The 25,793-nt window shown below is 41.3% G+C and overlaps 1 protein-coding gene across 1 annotated transcript in view; it reads right to left on the bottom strand.

Annotated features, from left to right (window-relative positions):
* Nucleotides 1-24,546: 24,546 nt before the first annotated feature.
* Basp1 (brain abundant, membrane attached signal protein 1) overlaps nucleotides 24,547-25,793 on the bottom strand; it is a 43,467-nt gene continuing 42,220 nt past the window's right edge. Inside the window, exon 3 of the mRNA XM_013514993.1 lies at nucleotides 24,547-25,793. This exon is cut by the window's right edge and continues 7 nt beyond it. Coding sequence (XP_013370447.1) covers nucleotides 25,485-25,793 — 309 coding nt within the window. The 3' untranslated portion in view covers nucleotides 24,547-25,484.

The raw sequence follows: 25,793 nt of genomic DNA, 5'->3' as shown, positions 1-25,793 counted from the left end.
GAAGAAATACAAATGACAAATAAATTCATGAAAAAATGTTCAACATCATTGGTCATTTTAGAGATGAAAATTAAAACAGCACTTGGATTCCATCTCACCCCAGAAAGAATGGCTATCCTCAAGAAATCAACCAATAACAAATACTGGAGAGGCTGTGGGGAAAAAGGAACCTTTCTCCAGTGATGCTGGGAGTGTAGATTGAGGCAACCACTGGGTAAATCTGTGTGGAATTTCCTCAAAAAACTAGGATTAGAGGTCCGATTTGACCCAGCTATTCCTCTTCTGGGTATTTTTCCAGAAAAATTGAAAACACCAGAGTGATTTATGTGCACCCATGTTTATAACAGCACAATTTGTCATAGCTAAATCTTGGAAACAACCCAAATGTCCATCAGCTGAGAAATGGATAAAAAAAAAAGATGTGGTATTTTTATACAATGGAGTATTACTCAGCTATAAAGGCAGATAAACTAGAGGCTTTTATAGGTAAATGGATGCAATTGGAGACCAAACTCATAAGTGAAATAAATCAAACTCATATGTGTAAGAAACTGAAAGAATAAATAATATCCAAAAGATGTAATAGATACTGTGAAAGGGAAACAAATGCTCAAAAGGAAAAAACAACTAGGATAGGGAAGAGGAGAGAAGAAGAAAGGGAGAAAAAATATATATATATACACACACAAAAGATAGCTAAGATAATTGTACTACTAATTTCTATTAGTTCACTGAAAGGAACAGTTAATGCTTACATTGTTTAATCAATTTTGCATGCCTGTATCTTGTAATCTGAGCAACTACGTTGAAGATAACAATATGCAATGTAATAATCATTGTTAATTTCCTATCATCTTGTTTTGAAATTCTGTACCATTTTTACTGGGTTTTTTCTCTTTAAAATTAAAAAAATTAATAATATTGAGGACCAGAGAGACTACAAAAGCCAGGATTAGAAGTCAACTCTCACGGCTTTCAGACTTTCCTTACTTCTGCTGTAACATTGAATTTTCCCCCGCGTTATCACTTGGCTTTTTGTTTACCTGCATTGTCATGCCAATTAGACTGTCTTCAGTTTATGTCTAAAACTATCTCAAGAGCATTATTTGGGACTTCATCCTAGATACTAGAAATACAAGAGAAGGTGTCTCTTGTTCTCTAGAAAATGTCTTCTTTTATGGTAACTGTGATGGTTCATTTTATATGTTAACTTAACTGGGCCATCAGACACCTAGATAGTTGGTTATGCATTCTCTCTAGGTGTATCTGTGAAGATATTTCCAAAAGAAATGACCATTTAAATTGCCACACTGAGCAAAGCAGATGGCCCTTCCCAGTATAGATGGAGATCAGCCAGGTCACTGAGAGCCTGAGTAGAACAAAAACTGGAGGAGGATTGCATTCCCTTTTGGTCCATCTGGTTGAGTTGGGGTGTCTTAGTTACTTTTATCACTGCTCAGACAAAATATCCAACACACAAAGTTAAAGGAATAAAGGCTTATTTAGCTCACAGTTTGTAGAGGTTTCAGTCCATACATGGTTGGCTCCAAGGCAGGGTAGCTTGGCAGAAGAGCATCACAGAAAAGAAACAGTTCATGGCAGGCAGAAGGCAGTAAGGTAGCAAAGCAGCAAGCTATAAGTGACAAGTTTACCCAGGCTTTCCACCCTTAAGGCAGATAGCACTCACACCCTTAATCCTAGAACTGTAAATCAATCCCAGCATTGCATCCTTAATCCCAGAAGTACACATTTTAGGTCCAGCCACCTCTGAAAAGCCTCACCTATGATTGCATGGGGCTTTGGGGGAGCATCTATCACAAACGATAACACAGGGAAATGATCTTCTCCTGCTTCCAGTGCTCCTGGTTCTCAGGCCTTTGACCTCCACCTCCAGCTTTCTGAGTTTGCAGCATGACATTCTAGGTTTTTCTTTGTGTTATGGTTTGTGTCTACATGTTCCCCAAAGTCCCATGCAGTCATGAGGTGGGCTTAAAAAGTTTGTGATTGATTCGTTGTTCTCTAACTTCACAGCCACATGACCCAGAGCTTCATAATACATCAATTTTGCATATAAACATATCTATTTACTTATTTACTATTGATTTTTGTTCTATTTCTCGGGAGAACTCTAACACAGTATCCTTGGTGCCTAATATGGAAGAAAATCAGAGCTCAACATTGATATTTATCTATATATTCATTCACCAAACAGGTACTGAGCACCTGCTCTGCGTGACGCACTATTTAAAGCACAACAGTGAATAACAACAAAATTCCTGCTCTCATAGAAATTACACTCCATTTAGAGCACCAACAGAAAAAGAGAGATGAGAGGCAGATGGTTCAATTTGTGAAAAATGCTACCAGGATATGGGTGAAGGAGACAAAAATTCAGGATGGACTATTGTAGATGGACGAGAAGGGTCTTTGAACCATGGCCAGAAGTGAGACCTGCACTCACATTGAATGTGGGAAGTATGCTTCAATTTGGTAATGAAAAGGTGTGGGTATAAGGGATAGGGACACCTAGCCTCCTTTGATTTTATCCTAGGTTTTTCTTGGTGTTATGGTTTGTGTCTACATGTTCCCCACCTATGCATTCATGAGGTGGGTTTAGAGAGTTTGTGATTGATTCATAGTCCAATGCTGGGATAATGGGTGTGAGTGCTACACCTGCCCTGGGGCAGGTAGGCTTCATACAGTATAAGGGAGGGAAAGAAGCTTGCTCTCTCATTCCTCGCTTTTGCCTTTGCTGCTTTTTCTGTTTTCTGCCTTCATGAACTGTTGCCCTCTGCCATGTGCCACTCCGCCATGGAACCCCATTGGGTGTGGACTGAAACTTCCACAAACTCAGCTAGACAAACCTTTCCTTCCTTAATTTTGGGCATCAGGTATTTTGTCTCAGCAGCGAGAGAAAAGTAACCAAGACACTTTTGCAGTGAAATTCACATCGCACAAAGTTAAGTACTCGAAGTATACAATTGTGACTGTGTTTGGTACAGTCAATATTGTACACTTTCTAGCTCGAGACCATTTTCATCAACCCAGAAGAAAACCCTACTCCCATGAAGGGTCACTTGCCATCCCTCCCTCCTACAGCCTTGGCCACCATCAATCTGCTTTGTTCCTGTGGATTGGTTTGTCTTGGATATTTCTGGAGCCTTTCAAAATGAGACTTTTTGTGTTGGACTTTTTTAATTTAGCATAACATCTTCAAAGTTCATCCACACTGTAGCAGGTATCAGGATTTCCTTCCTTTCATGGCTGAATGATAGGTCCATTGTATGGACCTACTATATTTTGCCACAATTCATCCACTAATAAACATTGACATGTTTCTACTTTTTGGTTATGGTGAAAATTCCCCTATGAAATTTTGTGTGCATTCACTTGAGTATTTCTTTTCAACTTGATTCTTTCTAATCACCCTTCTTAATCCATTTCTGTTGATAAGTTATATTTATAATTTTGAAGTGTTTAAAATGATCCTGCATGGATAAAGAACAAATATATTTAAGCCCCTAAATGAATGCTGGGTACATAAGAAGCCTTCAGTAAGTTGTTTTCAATAATAGTAACTAGTGTATGGCTAAGTAGCAAAATTCAGAGAGAATTATTCTACTTTGTAATGCAGGAGCAAGTAGGGACCACAGCCTTGTGGAGACCAAGTTTTCCATGATCTGCCAGAACACACCCATTGTGTATGCCTCCCAGTGGCTGGAAATTGGCAGAAGTTTCCTTCAGTGTTAGTAACATTTATCTTGCCCCACAAGAAAGCAATAGTTGGATCCCAGATTCTAGTGGACTTGCTCTGGGTTTGCCTTAATATTACACAAACCCTGTTGTAAAGAGCAAAGGAAAAGAGATTATTGTGTTTCTGATTGTGTAACTTGGCATTAAAGGAATCTCTAATTTATTTATTGAACACACCACTGCTGACATCATTGCCTGAAGCAATATCAGGCAGGGCAGCTCTGATCCCAGCTTGTTCACCACCCAAAGTCAACACCATTGAAAGGAATTGTGACAATAAAAAATTCCATGTTTATCTACAGCTACATATCTCTTCATGGAGTATTTGGTGATCATTTGAAATGTTCAGATAAGGGGAACTCATATTTAGGAGACTGAGATAGTCTTAATTTTTCTGTGACTTTGCTTGTGGCATCCCATACAGTACTTCTGGTATCATTCTACTTTCCAAATGTATGGAGGTTATTTTTCCTACAGGACTTATCCTGCCTTTATGCTTACCTAACCTTCATCACTTCAGACCAAATAGTTATGAATTGTACAAGTCATTGTTCAACTATGACCTTGTTTAGATTTGTCACATCACTTATGCCTTTTTCAAAATTTTCATGAAGGGCTCTTTCATTTATTATTTTACTTCTTATCACTTGTTATAATATATTTATTCCATTCGTGAGAGAATTGTGGTAACTAAAATAACTGCCACTTGTCATTCCTACAATTGTTATTTTAATATCCTCATGGAAGTGACAGTTTTAAGAAAGACATGTTCTCTTCCTCAAACAAGCAAAACATTACTTTTATGATAACAAACAAGATCTTTGGTAATGTATTTGCTCTTAAACTCCCCTACTTGCAGAAAGTAACTCAAGCTCCATTTCTGGCCCCTGTATAGCTTTACCTTTTCAACTAATCATTTTACAGAAAGGTGGAATCTTCCAGAAAAGTCTCTCCCTAAATATTAAAAAGTGTAGCACAGCAACAATCAGCCTGCAGTATCTCAGAGCTGAATGACTCAGCTGAGTTATCTTCATAGCTGAGGTTAAACCCCAATCAAAACAAATACCTTTTTTTGCAATATTTTTCTGAAAGGACAAGATTTCCCACCTTTGTTGGCCTTGTTGACCTCACTCAGCTACACCATGCTGAAAAACACACAGTTAGTGATAGACTGAGTCTGTGAAATTGCAATTCCCATCTTCCAGCTAGAAGGTCTGTAAGGATGGTGATTTGCATCTCTGGTTCCTGGTCTTTAATGTTGTGATGCTGAATAAACATGGGAAGGAGCAGGTGCTCAATTCCTGTTAGTTGCTGAGCAAACAGGATCAATAAATTCCACTTCCTAGAACTTGAAAACTCAAGGCACAAATAGTTTCCAGTATTACCAAGACTAACAGTAAATTAGCTCCTAATTTGCAAGTATTAAACAGATTGCTCCAGAAAAAGAACTCTTTTTAAGAAGGAGCTATTTTCATTTACTTGAAGTCTACTCCACTCTCATTTCCACTGAATAATAACTTGCTTCAAGGAAGAAACAATTCTAATTTGTTATCATTCACATAATTGCACCAGCTAGCACAGTCCTAATCCTATAACAATTTATAGAACTGCTCTGTTGTTGTTAAACCGGATCATCTTCTAGGGATCAATCATGAAATAAAGGAGTAAGGTGGAAGGGGACATCCCAACAACTCATTACCTCCAGAATGAGATGCTGTCTCAGGAGAAAATGAGGTTTCAAGTCTTTTGCTGAAGGCACACTTTCCCAACCAGTGTAAATGAAATGGTGAAGGACAGGTGGATTTTGGCCACTGTACTTTAGAAAGACCAGAAGCCTTTCCCAAGGCCTATGGTGATGATTTGTACGTACTGAGTCATTATGTCCTAGTGGTTTTTCAACGGAATTGAGCTTTCTCAATGGAATTCCAACTCATTCCTTTGGTACAAAAATAATCATATTATCTTAACATACACAAAAGTGTCTCATGGGAATTTATCACTCTAAGGTTAAGAATTCTCAGGAAAAGGTTATTGTCTACCGAAATGCTTCCAAAAACCAATCCGCCCTTCAACCATCCTCAAGATGAGTGTATTGGGCCAACCTCAAGTCATCCCTGTCCCTCTAAACCTACTGAGAATGGGTAAGGGCTACCAAGAAAGAACAGACTCATCCCACAGCAGGGGGCCCAGGAAGGGAATAAGTACTGGGGGAGCTTCTCTGCAGGAGGTGTGTTTCTGGAAGATGAGTGATTAAATTTTCCTAAAGCACAGTTTATAAGAAGACACTGGAGGTGAAGAGGGGGGATAAAGGCACAAATAGAGAAGGAAAGAAGAGAGGGAGAGAGGACGAAAGAAAGAAGTGATTGTCATAGATCATCATATCTATGACTCAGAGCCCTAACAAGCAAGGCAAGGCAGGTTGCCATGTGACTAATGAGGAAACTGAGCCTCAGAAAGGTTGGTGAGTCCAAATCTCACCAAACAGTAGAGCTGAGACTTGAACCCACATCTCCTGGTTCCTGGTCCTATGGTCTTTTTACCACAGATACTATAGCATTTTCCTTTATTCATGTTATGTACTTGTCCTGATTTAAAATTGCTGAGAAAGACAGATTGGCACACACATGATGTGGCATGCATATAGGCATATTCCACTATAGCAGTATTAATGATCGCAACCTTTGGAAGCTCTTCAACAAAAGGCTGGTTAAATAAATTATACCATGTAGCCCTTAAAAGCACTAGACGATTTGATATGCCCTGATACAGTTCAATCTCCATGAGGTATGGTTAAGTGTAAAATGAGCATGATGATGAACAGCCTGCCCAGTATCACCCAGAGCTTCCAAGGGGGAAGGCCACTCAATGAGGGAAAAGACAATGCCTTGCTGAGTCCTCAGCAGCTATTCTGCCTCACCCCATAACCCAGCGAGGGTTTGGGCTATGAAAATCTCTCAGTACTGTTCCTGGAACAGCTCCTTGCAAGCACCTGAGCTGTCTCCAGAATAAGAGCCCCTGTACTCAGGACTTCCACTTGAGGGAGACTCCCATGAGAGTATGGTGCTCCAGGAGCAGCTCACTCCATGGGAATACGTACTATCAAGACAGGGACTCTTCAGCAAGAAGACCATGCTGCAAACAGTTCAGGGTTGTAAGACTGACCTGAGAAAAGCAAGCGGACAGCAGGCTTCAGCAGAAGCCATGAGACCAGAGCCAGAACATGGGGCTTAGTTCGCCTTACAGAGTGGCCACCACGATGGTGAGCTCAAGCCGGTGCTCAGGTGGCCAACCTACTTCCCAGCTGAGAGCTCAGCAAATCTGCCTGGGAACCACGATGAACCACGATGAAATACCCAGAGCTGCAAGGCTGCAGAAAGAGGGAAGATCCAAGGCCGAGAAGGGGCCAAGGAGAAGTCACAGAAATAGGTTAGTGGTAAGCAAGGGCTCACTGGGAATGACACTGGCCAGGTGCCAGGAAGTGGGGTTCACAGAAGGGAAGAGAAGCTTCAGGGTCACAGAGGCGATGACGATATCAGGGTCACTGGTGGTTAACATTCAGGGAATGAGGTGTTTGGAGCTCTTCCATCCTCTCCCAGAATGCATAGTTTACCTAGATTGGCCGCAAAGCCAGCTAAAAGATGATAAGAGATTCCAAAATGATACCAGCCTGAGAATTTTATTACCCAAAGCTAAATTTGATGTTCTTGAGGCATACATGAGAGATAAAAGGAATTGATTAGTGATAAGAAGACTATGTGACTCTTCCAGTGTTTATTGAGGCCAAGAACTTTCTTTGCCAAGGCACTCATGCAAGAATGAAAAACTCATATTTACTAATGGAAACTCTTGATACATTACATCATGTTGCACATATACACATAAGCAATGTTGAGTGAAATTAAGATACGCAAGCTTAAATACTGCATGCTTTCTCTTATATGATAGACTCAAAGTATAAATAAAAAGAAAAACAAAAGATAAATGATAAGAAGTAGGGAGATAAATCTTCCTCAAATGGGAAGGGGTTCAAGAGATGGACAGAAAGGGGAGGGAGGGGAGGGAAAAGAGATGAAAAAAGGAATGAAGCTGTGTTATCTACTTGGTCAAACTCCATACAAGAAATGTAAATAGTATGTACTGCAAATATGGACTAATAAAAGTAAAAATAACTACAAAATTTTTAAAAGAAGTCGCTGATAGAACAAACAGAAAAACATTTTTTTTTGATCCATAAAGTCCATGCTGACTTCCTATTTCAGTGATTTGATTAAAATGCATGCTTGTGGTGCTGTAGACCTGACCATAATTACATTTTACCTAATCAGCACTCTATCCCTACCATCCTACATTTACCCCAGGCTACCTCTTAATAGCTTAGAGATTTACAATCACTAAAAAATATTAACTAGCTTGATTTTGTTTTGCTATAAATTTGAGTTTTTAAGAATAAATTTTGTATAAGCTTTCTTTCTGCTAGTTACCTATTTATAACTAAAGAATATACAATATCCTTTTGAGAAATGTATTTTCTCCAGGGTTAAATTATGATAGTCTATTACTTATACATGACATATGCTATTACACAAGACTGCTATTGCAATCCATCTCAAAGTTGTGTCTTAATACACATCTCTGTCCCTAAGACATATTTGATTGGATACTGGTCAGCAATGGGGGACACAGAGAAAGAGCGAATTTCAAAGATAGATAAGGCTGAAGTGACAGATACAGGTCTATGAGCCAGGCTTGCCCTCCCAGGTGTTATGTTTGACCCATGTATTTTTAAGTATTATATTAACTGATAAATAAGAATTCAGGAATGTCACATAGAAATCCAAACAGTTGAGAAAAATGCCTGGCAACTCCAAGGCTGCGGTCCCTGACAGCCACCATTGGTAGACTGTGTAGCAGCCCACCTGGCAAGCTATGCCACCTACCCGGCTCCAGTGGGCACCCAAGTTGCAGCCCTGGGCTACAGATGCAGCAGTGGAGCAGACCAGGAGGGTGAGAAATAGAGGGAGAATGAGTGACTGCATGAGAGTCAGGGAGCGAGGCACCATCGCAAGTGATGGTTCTGTGTGTGTTCCCTGCGTAAAGCATAATGATGCTCCAATCTGAAGTGACACCAGAATGTCCTGTTCAGTGTCAAAGTGTCTCAGGGTTTTGCCCCATACCTGAAGACATAAAGATCAAAAAAGGAGGGAAGGCTTTACTGCTAAGAGCACAATCAACAAGAACAATGAGGGTCAGGTGGGTGAAAGGAAAGGAAAGTGACGCATGAGTGACACTGAGCACGATGAAGCCTCTTCTTTGAGGCTCACCCACCTTTCCACATACCCGACACTGGGTGGGCACAGTACAGCCAGCATGCTTTCAGGAGATCCCACGACATGTGACCATGTTTGGAGCCTCTGTCCTCTTTCCATAGACAATCGTGACACTGGTCCCCTCTGCCCTGTGGTTTTGCTTTCTGTGGTGTATGTCACCTGAGGTCAAGAGCAGTCTGAAAACGTTCCATGGAAACTTCTAGAAGTAAATCATCTGTAAGCTTTCACTTGTATGTTGCTCTGAGTGGAATGACAAAGTCTGCCACCATCCTGCTCCCTCCTGACAGGGACGGCGTGCCCCCAGTCATGCTGTGTGAGCATGATTGGATTAAAGAATACCCCTCACATTAGAGAAGTGACCTTCTAGGTGTTTCCAGAGGTGACAGGCAGGGGGTCCAGCAAACTGAGGAAGGAAGCCAACCTGATAGTTGTGGGTGCCATGGTCTCATGGTTTTGTAACCTGGAGGGGTTGAAAGGCAAAGGAGAAAGACTAAACTTGAAAAGATACAGTCTGCTTAAATACCACATGATTTCCCTTATATGAGAAATCCAAAATATAAATTATAGAGCAACATAAAAGACAATGGGAAACAGGAGACAGATCTTTCACAAAAGGGAAGGGGACCAAGAGATGGAAGGAAGGAGCAAGGGGAGGGAAAAAGGATGAGAATTGCAATGTGTGATGTGCGTGTACCAAATCCCCACAAGGAATGTAACCAGTATGTATTGCAAAGATGTACTAGTAAAAAAAAAAAAATTAATACAAAAAAATAGTTTAAAAGAAAAGCTCGGTCTTCTTGAATGGGCACAGGTTTTTGCTGCTGCTGTCACCTCAGACTCCTGCTTCTTCAGGCTTCACTGCAGGCACAGACCAGCAACTATCCCAGGAGCTTCCAGGCCAGCAATCTCAGACTGGTGCTGAGTCTTTGACCCCTCTTCTTCTGCAGCTTCTAGCTTTTGGACTGGGCAGCTAGTGTATGCCTGGCTTTCTAGCATGCAGAAGGCCATTCTGGATGTCTTACCTCTGATTCTGTAAGCCTAGCTAATAAATCCCTTACATAATTTACATATATACCTATATATATATATATATATATATATATATATATATATATATAATTCTATTTATTCTGTTCTTTTAGAGAATCCTTGCTCATATAGATAGGATCATCTCTTTGTCTAATGTATCCATCTTGTATATACTACCCACCCATTAGTCACTTAGTAGCCATTTTAGTTATTAGATCAATTGCTGTGATAGTGCTTGTACTCAAGTAACCCTTGTTTTATTTAATAATGGCCTTGAACCACCAAAGTGTGATGCTAGCCATTTTCTTAGAGTATATTGTCATAACTGGTCCATTTCACTATTAGTTATTGTTGTATTTCTTACTGTGCCTGATTTATAAATTAAACTTTCTCATTGTGGGGTGGGGGGGTGCAAAAATAAACATATGCAGGGCCTGTGGTTTCAGGTACCCACTGGGGGTCTGGAATTGCCCCCAATGGATGAGGACAGACCACTCACTGTACCACATAATCAGTTAATCATCTTTCTCAACCAGTCTCTTGTTTATGGACAAATGTCTACACAAGGGACTGAGAACTCTTAAAGAACATTGCCTAGTCTCTGTGACAAGAGTTTTCTGAAATTTCTGTTATTTTCTTTGGCTTATTTCTGGGTCACATTTTAGGAATTTTTAAGTCTAGTCTCTATACCCACCTCCTGTCCCCAGATAAAAGGGCTGTCACAATTATAATGTTCCCATGAAGAGCATGATTTGATCTTTACAAAACACAGTTACTATAGTTCACAGATGACATAAAGATAAATTTCCATAAAACAAGAACAAACTTCTGCTGTTGGATCTATGCATGGGTGTGGCTACCAAAATGCTTCTTTTCACAACTGTTTTTGATTGTAACTATGAATATCTACTTACAAAGGATACATTCCCAATTTATAAGTCATCCAAGATAATAAATATATTAAATATATATTTATATATTCAACATAACAAATATTTCCTTAAAGGCTAGAAAAATAATATGAAGAGTTTAGAAAATCCAATCCTACTTTCATTCTGGGTTCCACTCTGATTTTCTGAGAACATATAAACTGATTCTTCTACAAATTAGCTTTAAGGTAGAAATAACACTTCTTAGACACTGCCTGCTGCACAGGACAAGATAAAGTGATGAGTGTGAAGTCATTCTTCTTGTATTGCACTAATGTCAGTCAACACTTTGAGGTCCTGGCTGAGTTTCGTATTAATTTTCCAATCCTTCAGCAAGTTCATTTTTTCCAACCTATGAGCACATGCATACACATGTAATCATACATATACAGATAAGCTCTTGACTAGTTGTCACTTGTTTATCCACATATGAATTTAAAAACATTCTGAAATCCATGTCTGAATTTGCAACATCCCAGTCCAATTTCTTTCTTTTTTTCTTTCTCTATCTCAAATAAATATGAACATATTAACCACACCCTTGTGTTAGTTAACTCATTATCTGTAAATAATACCTCCTCCCAAACCATATTAGTACTTCTCTAGGAATGCTGCCCTTTCAAAAGTCTGATTAGCTAAACAAACAGAGCAAGGAACGCCAGCCATATCTGTAACATGCATAACAGCCTTTTGTTTTAAATTATGATTTTTACCATTTAGAACAGTAAATATAATTTATCAAAATTAAAAAACTAATTCCTCAGGGTGTAAACTTGGTAGCATCTTTCTTACTGTGAAATTCAGACTTTTGAAAAATTTAGACATCTTGACCTAAATATGTGTACAGAAATAAGTTAGACATTAATATGGGGAAATTCAGGTGGTGATTAAGTCAGAAAGCACGCTTACCATGGTATCCACTTTGCCTGCTGCTTGCAGAGAATGCACAAAGAATATTTATGCCCAGTACTCTTCTTTCCCCTTGCAATAACTCAAGGAAGTAAAGAAGGAGGTAGGCCTCGAAATAGGACTGCTCCAAGAAGGGGGATCTTCAACACGCTGACTTCTTCCAGATCAGAGATAGACCCACACATGGTAGCAAAAAAAATATTCAAAGAATTTGACAAATTTTGACCAGTCCAGGCAAGCAGAGTTAAGCTATGTAAAATGGAAGAACAATGCCAGGATCACCCGTACAGATGGGAGGGTATCTAGGAACAGGCAAAATTCACAGATTCTGTGGCAGCTTCTGCAGAGATATCGGGAACCCAGAGGTGGCTGCTGGCAGTGGGCTCAGGATCAGGACTCCCAATCTGGAATAAGACTCAGATCTATGCGAGAACTCAATTCTGAAGGAGCACAGCTCAGGGGGCTATAAATTCTGGGATATACTTACGATCTTCTTCTCCTAAACTGGGGTGGAGTAGGTCTCAGAACCAATGACACACTGTCATTAATAATTTCAATTCTGAGCAAAAGTTTCCTACATCTTCAAACTCTGGGATCAGGATGGACCTCTTTGGGGACTAAGATGACTCGTCATGTGGGAATGAAGTCTTCCCAGAGGAGATAGAGCAAGATTCACAGCACACAAGCATGGCAGTGTTGGATCATGTAAAGGAAGGGACAGTGGAATCTTCTTATTCATACACAGAATGATCCTTTTGAGGTGCATTGGTCCAACCCTCTAAATCTGGTGGGTTATGTTTTGAATCTGCTTCTACTGTAAGGACAGGGATTATATTAGAATCTCTTCTCTTTGAGAAAATCACTCAGGGAGGAAGACTTATACATTCCAAAGGTTCTCCCTTATGTGCAAGTCAAATTCATGCAGTCTTAGTGTTATGGTTTGTGTCTAAATGTCCCACCAAAGGCTCATGCAGTCATGGAGCGGGCTTCTAGAGTTTTGACTGATCCGTGGTCCAATGCTGGGATTATGGGTGTGAGTATTACACCTACTCCAGGGCAGGTAGCCTGCGTACAATATAAGGGAGGGAAAGAGGCTTGCTCTCTGCTGTTCCTCCCTTTTGCTCTTGTTGCTTTTGCTGTTTTCCACCGCCATGAACTGTTACCCTCTGCCATGTGCCACTCTGCCTTAGAGCCATCTGAGTGTGAACTGAAACCTCCACAAACCGTGAGCTAAATAAACCTTTCTTTCTTTAACTTTAGGTGTCAGGTATTTTGTCCTAGCAGTGATAGAAAAGTAACTAAGACACTTAGTTTAAGCTAATTTCTCTTTCAGACCTATGTGAATGGAGGAACGGAGAATGAGCCATCCCTTGGGATCAAGACAACAACAACTCTATAAGTACTTAAAGATACAAATCTGTAAGTTAATTTTTTTAGTACAAGCAATGTGCACACAACATCATCTAAGCCTAGGATTCATCCAAATACACACAAAAAATACAAAGCCTAAGATAATTTTTAAATGCCACCCTGGAAGAAATTAGGCACATGCCTATAATATACATTTTCAGAAATAAATAATATACACTTGTACAGAAGGATACTAATTATCTGAGGTCCACCAAGACCTTGTTGCTCATGTGGGGAGAAAGGGCGAGCAACAAGAACCCTCCTTGGAAGGTTTTTAGAAAAATAGAGTCTCTCAATCCAGATCTACTGAGTTAGAATCTACAAGTTAACAAGAGCTCCAGGTGATTGACAAGTATTTTAAATTTGAGAAATTCTCTAAGCTATATAGCAGTCCATTTCTTTTTCAGTATACTTAATAATGGTAAGAGACTTGGGGAAATTGTATTCACTTCTTATGCAAAAGACACTCTATCATAGTTACCATTACTTGTCTCTAAATACAGATACTAACTGGTGAAGGTACATAGAGTCCCTATCTCTTTTGTCTGCCTTGCCACCTCAAAGAGCTGAAAGCATCCTTCATCCAGCAAGCCCGTTATGAGTAACACAACTGGAATGAGAAGTGGTGTGGGCGGCAGAAGGGCAGATGTTCAGGAAAAGCCCTGGAGGAGTTGGGAAACATTTAAAGGCAGGATCTGTGCTGGGGAGAAGTTGAAAGCATTGAGCATCCAAGTTCAATGCACATATATAACTGAGTGCACTGCCTAATCAGTCACAAAGATCTCTGACGTCTGACCTTGTCTACAGACTGGGTGATCCGGTGGGTTACCAAGCTCTGCATTTCATTTTCTAGTTCTCAGATACTGTGTGCTGTTTGGGGTCCCACTGGTTTTCTACTATTCTAGAATCTTGATCTTCTAAGCCCTCAAAAACCACTCAAGACTCTAACTGTTCCACACACTGAAGACCAACTTAAGAAACAACATAAAACCACAGTAAAGACACCAAAAATGATGTCACTTTCCTAGCAGCCACTTTAAGGGGGCTGGTTTGAGGCTCCTGCCTTCCGGTCAGACCATCGGCCTGTTCCTACCATCACCATCACGCGCTCCTGGCCACATCTTTCTTTCCTCAAGTCTTGCTTTCCAGCATCCTGGGTGGCACTGCTTTCCACCCGGACAATTTTCCCCATGTCCTGGCCTCATTATCTTGGTTTCCTCTTTCTTGCTTACTACAACACACATCACCTCGGCCACCTTTTTCACCAGTTAGAGAACTGTCACCATCTAAACCTTCCCCACCTCCAAAACTTCCAATTCCGGTGCCCCGTTCTATTTCACAGCCATGTTTTACTCAGTTCCATCTGCCACGGCGAGGACCCAGCTCACCAGGTCCCTTAATCCATTTATCTCTTCCCCTTCTCCCAACCCATAGCTCACCATCTCCATTTCTCTCTTTATCCTCTTGTCATTCCATGGTCACCATACAACACCACACATGGCACCATACGACATTCCCAGTTCTTGTTCTCTAAATTCTCTTGTCCCTCTGAATTTTCTCTCTCTCTCACACACACACACAAACACACACACAGAAATATCCTATCCTTGGAGCCTCCTTATTCTACTCTTATGTAGCTGCATCCAAATGACAAATGACAAAGGATGCTGGGGCAGATGAAGTGACAGGAAGTGTTACCCCAGTCAGGACTGGCCCTCTCCAATGGCCCTCAGTGTGTTACCACACGCTTTGGAGTCACCTTTCAGGTATTTTTCTCCTCAATTTCTCACCAGATACCAGCTCAGCACCCTGGCTGTGGTGGAAAGTGATTGTGTCTTACGCTGCACACAGAAAATTCAAGCCCCTCCAAACATCAGCACCTACCCCACCCCTTTCTGTTGTATCCAAGGAACAATCTCACCTCTTTTCCAAGGGCCATCTTCTCCCCAAGCTCTGGATCCTAGCGGCCATCAAAAACCTTGAAGAACCAATGCCCATAGTTTTACCATATAAATTGCAACTTCATCAGCTGAGCTTTCTCCATGGTCTTCGAACAGCTGTCAACTACTGGCCTATGTGCCACAAAGAGCTTCTTTGTCATAAATTCACCCCACACCCCCAAATGTTCTCTACTCTGAACCTCGAATGATCTTTTCTTCCCTTTCTATGTGCCCCTTACTTTATACCCCTCCTGTGATTTCAAATCACCCTCAGAATAAAGACCAGTGTTTGGCACGGCCTACAAAGGCTCTTTGGACAAACTCAGGCGATGTGTTCAAACTCATTTTTTTCCTACCTCACGTTTTCTCTGTGAATTCCCACTATCAGAGCTTCTTCTCATCTCCTTGTCTCCTCAGCACACAGACCCCTTGTTGCTGCTGTTTCCTCTGCCCGGACATTTTTCCCTTCCCTCAATGTAGTCTGGTCAGTTATGGTCTTTTAGAACTGGGTTACCTTCCATCAAAGAACATAACTCAGATTTAATTATATACACTGTCAGCTGATTGCTTAGAACACATTTATCGCATTGTCCTTGCCACTTTCTGAAGGAGTTCTGGAAGTCCTCTTTCGTGAGCGTTGTCTTTGTTGTTGTTGTTGTTGCTACCTCAATGTCCTGAGTTGATTTAAACCATTTACCTTCATGGTCATTTTGACTTTGGGGAAGAGCCAGAAGTTGTATGGTGCCAGATCCAGTGTATAAGGTGGATGAGGAAACAAGTTAATATTTTTTACCAGATTGCTTTTGCATTTGAGTGGTAGGCAGCAGCATTCACTGTATTTTTTATCACATCACATAAAGACACTCACAAAAGAGGATTTTCAGAACTGTTTCAGAAAGTGGCAACAATGATAGCACAAGTGTTTGAAGCGAGGGGGAGTACTTTGGAATGATTGGTAGCAATTTGTCTTTTACTATAATAATTTTTTAAAATATAAACAGTCACCATATTTTCAATTATCCTTTTATGAGAGAAGGGATTGCACAGTGGAAGGAAGTTTAAAATAGTCGGGAGTGATGACCTCAAGTGAATGTAACACTTGAACCAAGTCACGAAGGAAGTGGAGGAGTTTGGAAACACTCTGGGAAGAGGAACTAGAACTGTGAAGACCTAAATAAAACAAGGTGCCTGAAGACTTCACATCCAAGGAATGGCCGGCTGGGTGGTCAGAGAGGAAGAAGGTGGCGTCAGATAGTGGGAGTAGGGGTGAGAGAAAGGCCCTGTGGAGAAGCTGTGGGCAAGACCAGCTTCCTGGACTTGTGACCTAGACAGTCACACCCAACCTCCACGTACAGAAAAGCCAAGGGTTACTTTAGGACTCTGTGTTCACCATCTTGAAATTCACAGAACTGTTTTACTATGTCCTTGCAAACCTCATAGCCAACCCTGCCTGTTGGACCTCCAGACCATGGTTCCCTCTGCCCCGTCTGGTCTAGGGAAGACCCCAGCTCTTCCTGAGTGCTGCAGGGAGTCAGCTGAAACTTTTGAGCAGGGCAGCAACATGATCTCACTTAGGTTTAAACAAGGTCATTGAGACTGCTTTTTTTGAAAAGGGTGTCAGAGGCCGGGGTGGGAGCAGAGAAGTTGGGAAGCAGGCTCCCGGTTAATCAGGATGAGAGATCCTCAGTGGCCATGGCCAGGTGCAACAGTGCTTGTGTCCTAGGTCCCATGGATGTGTAGAGTAAATGGAGTTTTCCAGCAGCTGGGCCGTCCAGCACAGAAAGGATGAGTGGAACCACTGACGTGGTTTACGTATCTCGAAGGTATAGTCACCATCATTTAAACAAAAGACTGAAGGAGCAGATTTTGGGGTCAGAAGCTCACTTCTGGACATGTCACCTCAGAGGTGATTTTCAATCATCCAGGTGGAGATAAGAGGCAAGATGTATTGTGGAGTCCTGAGTTAAGGGGTAGGGTTAGGTCTGGGTTCAGGTTCAGGTTTTATTTTTATGCTCATTATATTCCTACCATTGTGGCAGGGAGTAGCTGCTTAATAAATACTTAATAAATGAATGCATGAATGAAGTCATGTAGAATGTTCTAGGAGAGTTAACATACATGAAAATGTCAATACAGAATGAATAAAGACCGTGCTTGAGTTAACCTATAAAGTTAGATTTTTGCTTTTAAGAGAAAGCGCTCATAAAAATGAGGTTAAGGCAAAAGACAAAATTACCTCAGCCTGGATTATTTATTTATTCCAGAAGGAAACACGTGTCACAGTGGTGTGTCCACATAATGAATGCTAAGGTACGAAACAGTATGATAAACACAATGTCCTGTCTTTCCTGTCAGTCAGTTCTCAGGTCAGTACATTGAGATCCCAAGAAATTAAAATCTTTTCTCAGGTCACAGAGCTAACTACTTAATAAGGGCAAGATTCCAAGTCCTCCACTACTATATTAAAATAAGTTGTTCTCCTGCCTTGGTTCATCTCTTAGTTCTCTCTACAACCTAATTGAAATATCCTCAGGAAAACTGTCTTCTCCTAAAATAGAACATTTTCTATATATTTCATATGTTTTCCCTACAAATTATGCTGTATCCCATAATGCAATTTGGATTTCCACTGTGTGATCTTTATCTTTTTTTTTTTTTTTTTTTGGTCTTTTTTTTTTTGAGACAAGGTCTTGCTATGCATTTCAGGCTGGCTTTGAGCTCACTTTGTAGCCCAGGCTGGTCTCGAACTTGCAACGATCCTCCTGCCTCAGCTTCCCCAGTGCTGGGATTACAGGTGTGCGCCACCACTCCCTGCCTTATCACTGTATTTTCAAGGAGACATTAAGAAATGTTTTTCATTACACTTTCATTCACAATGGAAGGAACATGTCCAGAGCTTTTTTAAGGAACTGAAGACTGCTTTGGAATAGCTATGATTCACTGAGTGTACTGTTATGTGTCGCTAAGACCCCCAACAAATGCCAAAATCTGTAGTTACTGAAATCTCATATAAAATAGCATAGTAGTCTCACATACCCTTTATATACTAAATTTAAATCATCTTTTCATTACTTATGAAATCTAGTACAACGTAATAGCTATGTAAATAGTTGTCATACTACTAAGGAATAGTGATGAGATAAAGTCTGTACATGTTCAATACAGATGGAATTTTTTTAATATTTCCAATCTCAGGTTGAACCTGCAGGTATAGAACTGATGAGCCAGTTACTTCTGGGTCTAATGGAAAATACTTCCAACAAATCCCAATTTTTTCCCTGATGAGGTAAGAGAGCCTCAGAGACATTAAGTAACTTACTTAAAATCACGAAACAATCTACCAAATCCAGATTCTAATCCAAGTCTCTTTGATTCCAAATCTCAGGAAATTTACACTATGCCAGCTAATTCCCAAAGGGGCTCAGGTCACCTTCAGCCCTCTCTCTCTCTTCCAGAAGAGTTACTGAATTAGGACCACAGCCTGGGGGCTGGAATCTCTTTACTTCAACATCCAAGAAAATTCTTATGTAGCCAGATTGGATGAGAAAGCACTACCCAGGCCTCTGAAATGAGCTCCCACAGAACCTTCTAGACCACTCTAGAAGAACACATTTCTCTTTGAGCAAACACATTATGTCAAAGGCTATTGCACATTATCTTAGATCTGAGCTTGCCCTCTTTTCATGCACACTCAAAAGGAACAGTATGCTTCAGAGGTATTAAGAACTATACATTTAAGGCACTTATAAATTTCATAGCTCTGGCCCAATGTAAGCATTTGCCTCAGGCTGGAGCTGGGGGAAGGCAGGCAGGCAGACAGAATGGAAAATAATTAGCACAGTGAAAACAAAAAGCAGAAGTAGGGACCTTGATGGGAAAGGCAAAATGTAAAGAAAGCCGTGCAAGAAAAGAAATGAATAAAAGTCAAAAAGCAGATAATAAAATGCTGACTGGCATCAGAAATGTAAGCAACTCTCTTTTGCTATATACTATAGTAGTTTGACTTTTATATCATTTCTGATTTGTGTGTGCGTGTGTGTGTGTGTGTTATTTCAAAATGGTAGTATTTGCTCTGAGCAGCAAGCCAGCTTCAGCTCCTGAGATTACCTGCCTGAAAGAGAAGGCATCTAATAGATAGCATGCAAAATATAGTCTGTATTATTCTCAGTTTCAAAAAATTAAATTAAGGCGCTGGGGATTTAGCTCAGCGGCAAAAGCGCCTGCCTGGCAAGTGCAAGGTCGTGAGTTCGGTTCCCGGTACCGGAGAAAAACCAAAAAAAAAAAAAAAAAAAAAATTAAATTAAAAAAAGCAAACCCCCCGGTTGGGTAATTTGCATACTAGTCAGACTTGGGCCCTGCAGTGGGTGGTTCCGCCTGAGTGTGAGCGCTATTCTTGGCTGGCTGTGCTAGCAGAGTGGGAAAGACATTGTTCACTGTTGCCACGGACCACAGGGTCGTTTCTTTCAATGGGGCTCACCTGTCAACTCAAATTCTTCCGACCTGTGCAAAAGGCCCTTGTCATGAGATGTGCCATCCCCTTTTCTTGGCAAAACTCAAAACAGGACCATTTCTGTCATCAATGTCCAGAAATGCAGTCTTCCCCTTGCATTAAGAGGATTGCTTTCTTTTTAGAAGGAAGGCTGGAGGATTTTTTTTTTCTTTTCCTTTTGTTGGAGGTTCTTTTTGTTCATAAAAGTGTGTTACAAGTGAACCTTGTATTTTACCTCAAGGCAAAATAGATGCCTTTTCTTCTTTAAGCCTGAGTGCTGTACCTGCCTTTCTGGCTGTATGGTTTTTAGCTACTACAATCCCATGGACATCAAGGATTTAGCATGTCATTGACAGCCAACACGCTTTGGTACTTATGTGTACATATTTTCTGCTTAAAGGCCAAAAGGCAGTGGAAATGCCAATCATGGGCATTTCTTTCTAGCCTTCAAAACTTGGTCTTGAAGATTTTTTTTAAATGTACCACAATATCTACATAAATTTTAGAAAATACATTTTTTTCTTTTCAGCTTTAATATACATTTCTATCCCCAGGAGTCCAGGGAGGGCTTTGGATTAATGATATCATTGATTATCTGAAACTCTGCTTAAGGATGAGTGAAGTACATATAAAAATCATACTTCAGATGGGAATTCTCCCAAAACAGAATGTTTATTGAGAACTATTTACTCTTAGTCTCTTAATCCTGGACAATATAAGCAAAAACATGTAAGCAGTTATGAGTGTTCCCTAAATGATCCCAAATCCATGTCTATGAGCTCATCTTTCTGTCATTTGACATTTTCATGCAAGAATATTAGAAGTGAATTTTTTTGGCAGTCTAAGATTATCTTCAAAGAAAGCAAAATAAGGAACAAACGTGTTGTTCACACATTAGGAAAATAGGAAGGCCAAATGTATATGAGATAAAAAGATATATTTTTATTGGATTTTTTCTATTTTAATGTGTGCAACTGTGCTAGGATTTTTCTTTGAAGATCAGAGTTATTTTTCAGAAAGATATTCCCTCTAAGAATTTCCTTAAATATGTATGTGAATAGCAGCATACAGCTTCTATTAATAGAATAATAACAATTCCTCTTTATAAAATGAAAATTAAAAAAAAAAAACTTGGAGAAACATACTAAATCATTGAAGCCCCTGGACACAGAGATTTTATACACTAGTAGAATCTTTGCCATTAGAAAGGCAGAAAGATATAGCTTACGGTAAAGAATAGCTTATTTTAAAACTCAAAAATCTATAATACCTTTATAGAAAATGTCCTTACATTCTGTTTATTTTTCCATTAGCAGATAGAGTAAAAAAATGGAAAATAAAAAAATCTGACAACCTAACCGAAGAGCTATCCAAGAGTTAAATATGTAAAACATAAACTGCCTGCCAGAACAAAATAGTGTCAGCTACAACCCAAGCAAATTTTGCCTTCTTTTAGAAGGATGCACGTAAAAGCTCATGTCATAAATTCCACAGCTACAGGGGTGATGCTGTTTGGTTTATTTTTAAGATTACCCCTTGAGCAACTGGTTTTAAATATAATGCAAATTCGTTCTGATAAAGCTCAGAATAACTGCCCTGTAGAACAGAAATCAAAGAGATGGAGCTGAACACTACTCATCAATCTTAACATAAGAGCTTGGACAACACCAGAACTTTATAGATTTTTTTCCTCCATAAATGGAATGACTGAATTGGCTGCATGTCAGAGTCTGCTATCTGTAAAAGAACAATGTAGGATTGGTATCTCAAGGGACGGCAACGACAATAAGCCTTGTTCGGTTCCATGTTTCAATAAAAATCCTGTTGCACTACACCATAAAGTTTCATTTGGTGAAAATTAAATTCCAGGATGCTTTGTGAAGACAGAACCCTGTGTAGTATTGAGTGCATGGCTTCGCCAGCACCTAATAACTCACCCAACTTTGCAGCTGAGGACAGTGGGCAACCACGTCCTTACTGTCCGCTAGACTGGGGTCTTGCTCCACTGAGAGGACAGAGGCGCTCCAGGAACCGGAAACAATGTTCCTGCCCGTGCCCCAGTGGCTTCAGCCTCAATGGCCAGGAACGAGTGGAGAATGGCGGGCTTCTCTAGAGTGTGCAGGGCACAGCCCAGCTCTGGGGCACTCGGGCTCATCATCACACAAACGCAGTGTCAGCTAGAGACGGGAACTTCTAAGTGGCGGGACAAACCTGATAACTGTGAACACATTCGATTCCTCGTTTTCTCCTTGCGAAGTGCGCACGCGCATGCACACACACACATTCTCTCTCTCTCTCTCTCTCTCTCTCACACACACACACACACACACACACACACATAAGGCATGGCAGGCCTGGAGGCTTTCATTCTTCACAGAGCAGGCATATCGAGGTAGTGAAGCCAGTAGGTGCAAGCTCCCAGACGTCTCACCTGCCGGCTCACACAGCCCGCAAGGTGCCCTCCCTCCGATTTAAATCATTCAGGAGAGAAAACAATTCCGCTTAACGCACAATTCACACAGGTGCCTGACGCTGCTCTCTTCCTGGCCGAGCCAGTCCTCACAGGCATGCAGCGTTTCCGCTCAACACACAATGTGCGACTGCACCCTCGGATGTTTCTTCTTAAGAATGGTAAAACTGAATGTCACAAACTTTAGTCAAGATTCCAACTTAAATTGTGTGGTGACCACATTTCTGATACCTTTAGTTGCCTGAACAATTACTAGTTAAAAAAGAGAAAAATAAATGTACATATTGCAGTGTTAGTTCTCCTGTACCTTACCCAATAGCTCTATCTATAAATAAAGAGGAAAAAAGCCCTTATGTCATTCCTAATTGGCAATTTATAGTAATAAATGCTAACCTAGGAGGTTGATTTTTATGTTCTAATCACCAAATACCTAATGTATTTTTTTATTTTTTAATTAGAAAAGATGGTGGACCTATGACATTACTCCTGCTAAGCACATTTTTCTGCAAAAAGGCATGGCAGTTAACAGTAATAACTGCATCAATTTAAATAAATTTAAATTTTTTAAATTTAAATATTTAAACTTTTAAAACTAAAAACTTAGTACTATGTAAATGTCCTCTGTGGTTTATTGAGTCTTCCTCTCCCTACTAACCAGCAACCCTGCCTCAAGTGATTTTATATATTTTCAGACACACTGGTGATCATCTGGACATTCCCTTGCTATTTTTCTTACATAAAACAGTTGTTTGGTGGTTAATGTCTTTACAGTCCTTGTGTGCTGTGCTTTCAAGCATTAAAAGCTCAAATTTATTTCACTGTAGAAACAAGAACCCTATGTGCCAAAAAGTGATCAGGAGCACGAACTGATCCCCAAGGTATAATATTTGCCTAATGCTTGCTTTCGCCATTTCTCTTTCTCCGTTTTTCCCTCCCGGCAACGTCTTACATGTGGAACAGACTTCAGGCCACTCAGAAAATCCTTGGAAAGGGCATCTTTTCCCTTTTACTTAGATACAATCTGTAAAACCGGAAGCAGGTTATTTGCATCCATGGTGTCTTGAATGTCCCTCTGGGAATTCATCCCATTACAGTGGCCGTCACAAATTCTAGAGGAAAATTCATTAGTTCTCTAAAATACTACACTGTTGCTTACTGCTCCGCGCATTACCTCCCAGACCTACCATTTCTCTGATTCAAGCACATGACATCTGTCGTGACCAGGGTTCAACCCTTCTTAAAGTGTTTTACGTTTGAAATTTTTGTTTCCAGTGTCAAACAGAAAAATACCCAAATCACTAGCAGGAGATCCAAGAAACAAGGCCTACTTTTCTTGCATTCAAGAACTGACATGCGGGCCGGGGATGTAGCTCAGTGGCACAAGCGCCTGCCTGGCAAGCGCAAGGTCCTGAGTTCGATTCCTGGCACAAAAACAAAAAAAAAGAATTGATATGCGTGCCCGGTCCTTCCACAAAAGCCACCACGCTCCACTCTCCGGGACCTTCGATGGGTGCTGAGCTTGTCGTTCAAGGACTGCAGAAGCAGGGAGGCGGGGGTGGCGTTGCGTCTCCTCGCTGGTACACTGTGCTCAGGCACGGCCACCAGCCACTGCGTTTTTCAGAAGCCCAGTGAGCCTTGCCTTAAAGACCATAAACCCAACGTGCTCTAATTGGTGAAGCAAGGGAAGCCTGGAGGGGCTGGAAGTGACGCATAGCCCACAAGGCATTTGCTGCAAAGCCAGGAGAGTAATCCCGTCCCCATGAAGGCCACTTGATGCCTGCTTTCACCGGGCTGCTGTCCCATCACCTGCCCCACAGCTCTCGGGTCCCCTTCCTGGCTCTGTCATGAATATGGTAAACATAAAGTGGTGAGGGCTGGGTAGGATAAACATACATCAGCGGCTTCCCACCTGGTTCACATGGGATACTCCTGTAAGATTACTCTTCTTCCCGTCCCCTCCTTCACGGTCAAACCTAATTATTGTCCCTTCCTGCGCTATATGCAAAATTCGTGTTCTTTTAAAGTAATTACTCCCACTTTCATAGGATGGACAAGCACGGACAGTTTTCAGGTTCACCTCGTCACTGAGATAACTGACTGACTGGTGCAATTAGGAACTGACTTTCCTAAAGATGATGCGCACAAGATTTGAGCCTCCTGCCTTGTACCCACCTCCACATATATTCAGGAAAGAAAAATACCCAGTTCAGGGTTCTGCTCTCCAGGGATGGATTTCTAAGGTTTGGGGTGGGTAAGACGTGGACGTAGAGAAGAAAACCCAGAGTCTTTCTTTCTTCTTTTTTAATTGTTTTACTTTATTACTGTTGCACCATTTATACAATTACATATAATTTCAATGCATCCATTGTACATTTTTTTGTATTTTTATTTTATTTATTTTTTCCATTTTCCAATGAGTGGTGTGTTGGTGTCTATGACACAGAATGAAGAGAAAGTGAACTGCAATGAACGCAGACTTTTTTTTTTTTTCATTTCCACTGACCAATAAACAGAACTACAGGTGCACCCAACCACAGACATGCATTAACTCGTCATGAGAAATCTAGGTAGGCTAAGTACGATGAGAGAATGCTCGTTTACTCCCAAAAATATCTGGAGAGGAAGAATGGAGGGCTGGCATCAAAATACACGTGGACAAGCTAAGTGGGCTCCGTCTGAAAGTTGGCATTCATCCACAACATTAAAAAAATATCAAAATAAGAAAGGCTGTAAATTAAAAAGGAGAACACAGAAAATACTGCTTTCGTAAAGATCTTGATTGCTTCAGCACAGGCCCTGGGGGCAGAATCCATCCATCCATCCCTACCTCCCGCGGCCGAGAAGGGGCGCGGCAGGGCCTTGGGGTGGAGGACTGGACTCGGGTGCTTCGACATTGATCTTTCCAATCCAGGACTTGGTGGTCAAGGAGACTGAAGGTATATTAGATATTTCCCCACAAAAATACTATTTGGATTCTCCCCACCCCCTCCCTCCCTCCCTCGATGGGTCAGCATCCTTTTTATTCCCCCCTTGGGCAATACACATCCTTACTTCCAATTGGAAACCAGTTAGTATAGGAGAGAGAGAAGAGAAAGGTCAAAGAGGTGGGAAAGAGGGAGAGAGGGAGAAGGAGAGAGAGAGGGGGGAGGTGGGACAGAGAGAGAGAGAGGGAGAGAGAGAGGGAGAGAGAGAGAGATTGTTTCTCAGTGGTGTTCCCAGGCTGTCCGGTCACTCTTTCACCGCTACGGTTTGGTCGGGCTTGGCTGCAGGGACTTCGGCGGCCTTGGGCTCCTCTGCGGGGACCTTGGCCGTGGAACTGGGCGCTTCCGTGGCTGCAGGGGCCTCCTTGGAGGAGGGGGCGGCCTCGGCGCTGCTGGATTTTGAGTCTGAAGCCGGGGCCCCATCACTTTTCGTCTCCTGGGCGGCGGGAGCCTCAGTCTTTTTGGGTTCCCCTTCCTCTTGGCTCTCGGAGGCACCTGCCTCGGCCGCCTTGGGGGCCTCGCCGCCCGCAGCGGGCCCGGGCTCGGCGGGCTCCTG

This window comes from Chinchilla lanigera, unplaced genomic scaffold, assembly GCF_000276665.1.
Source record: "Chinchilla lanigera isolate Chin_1 unplaced genomic scaffold, ChiLan1.0 scaffold00025, whole genome shotgun sequence".
Taxonomy (NCBI): domain Eukaryota; kingdom Metazoa; phylum Chordata; class Mammalia; order Rodentia; family Chinchillidae; genus Chinchilla; species Chinchilla lanigera.
This window is presented reverse-complemented; position numbering and strand designations above follow the sequence as displayed.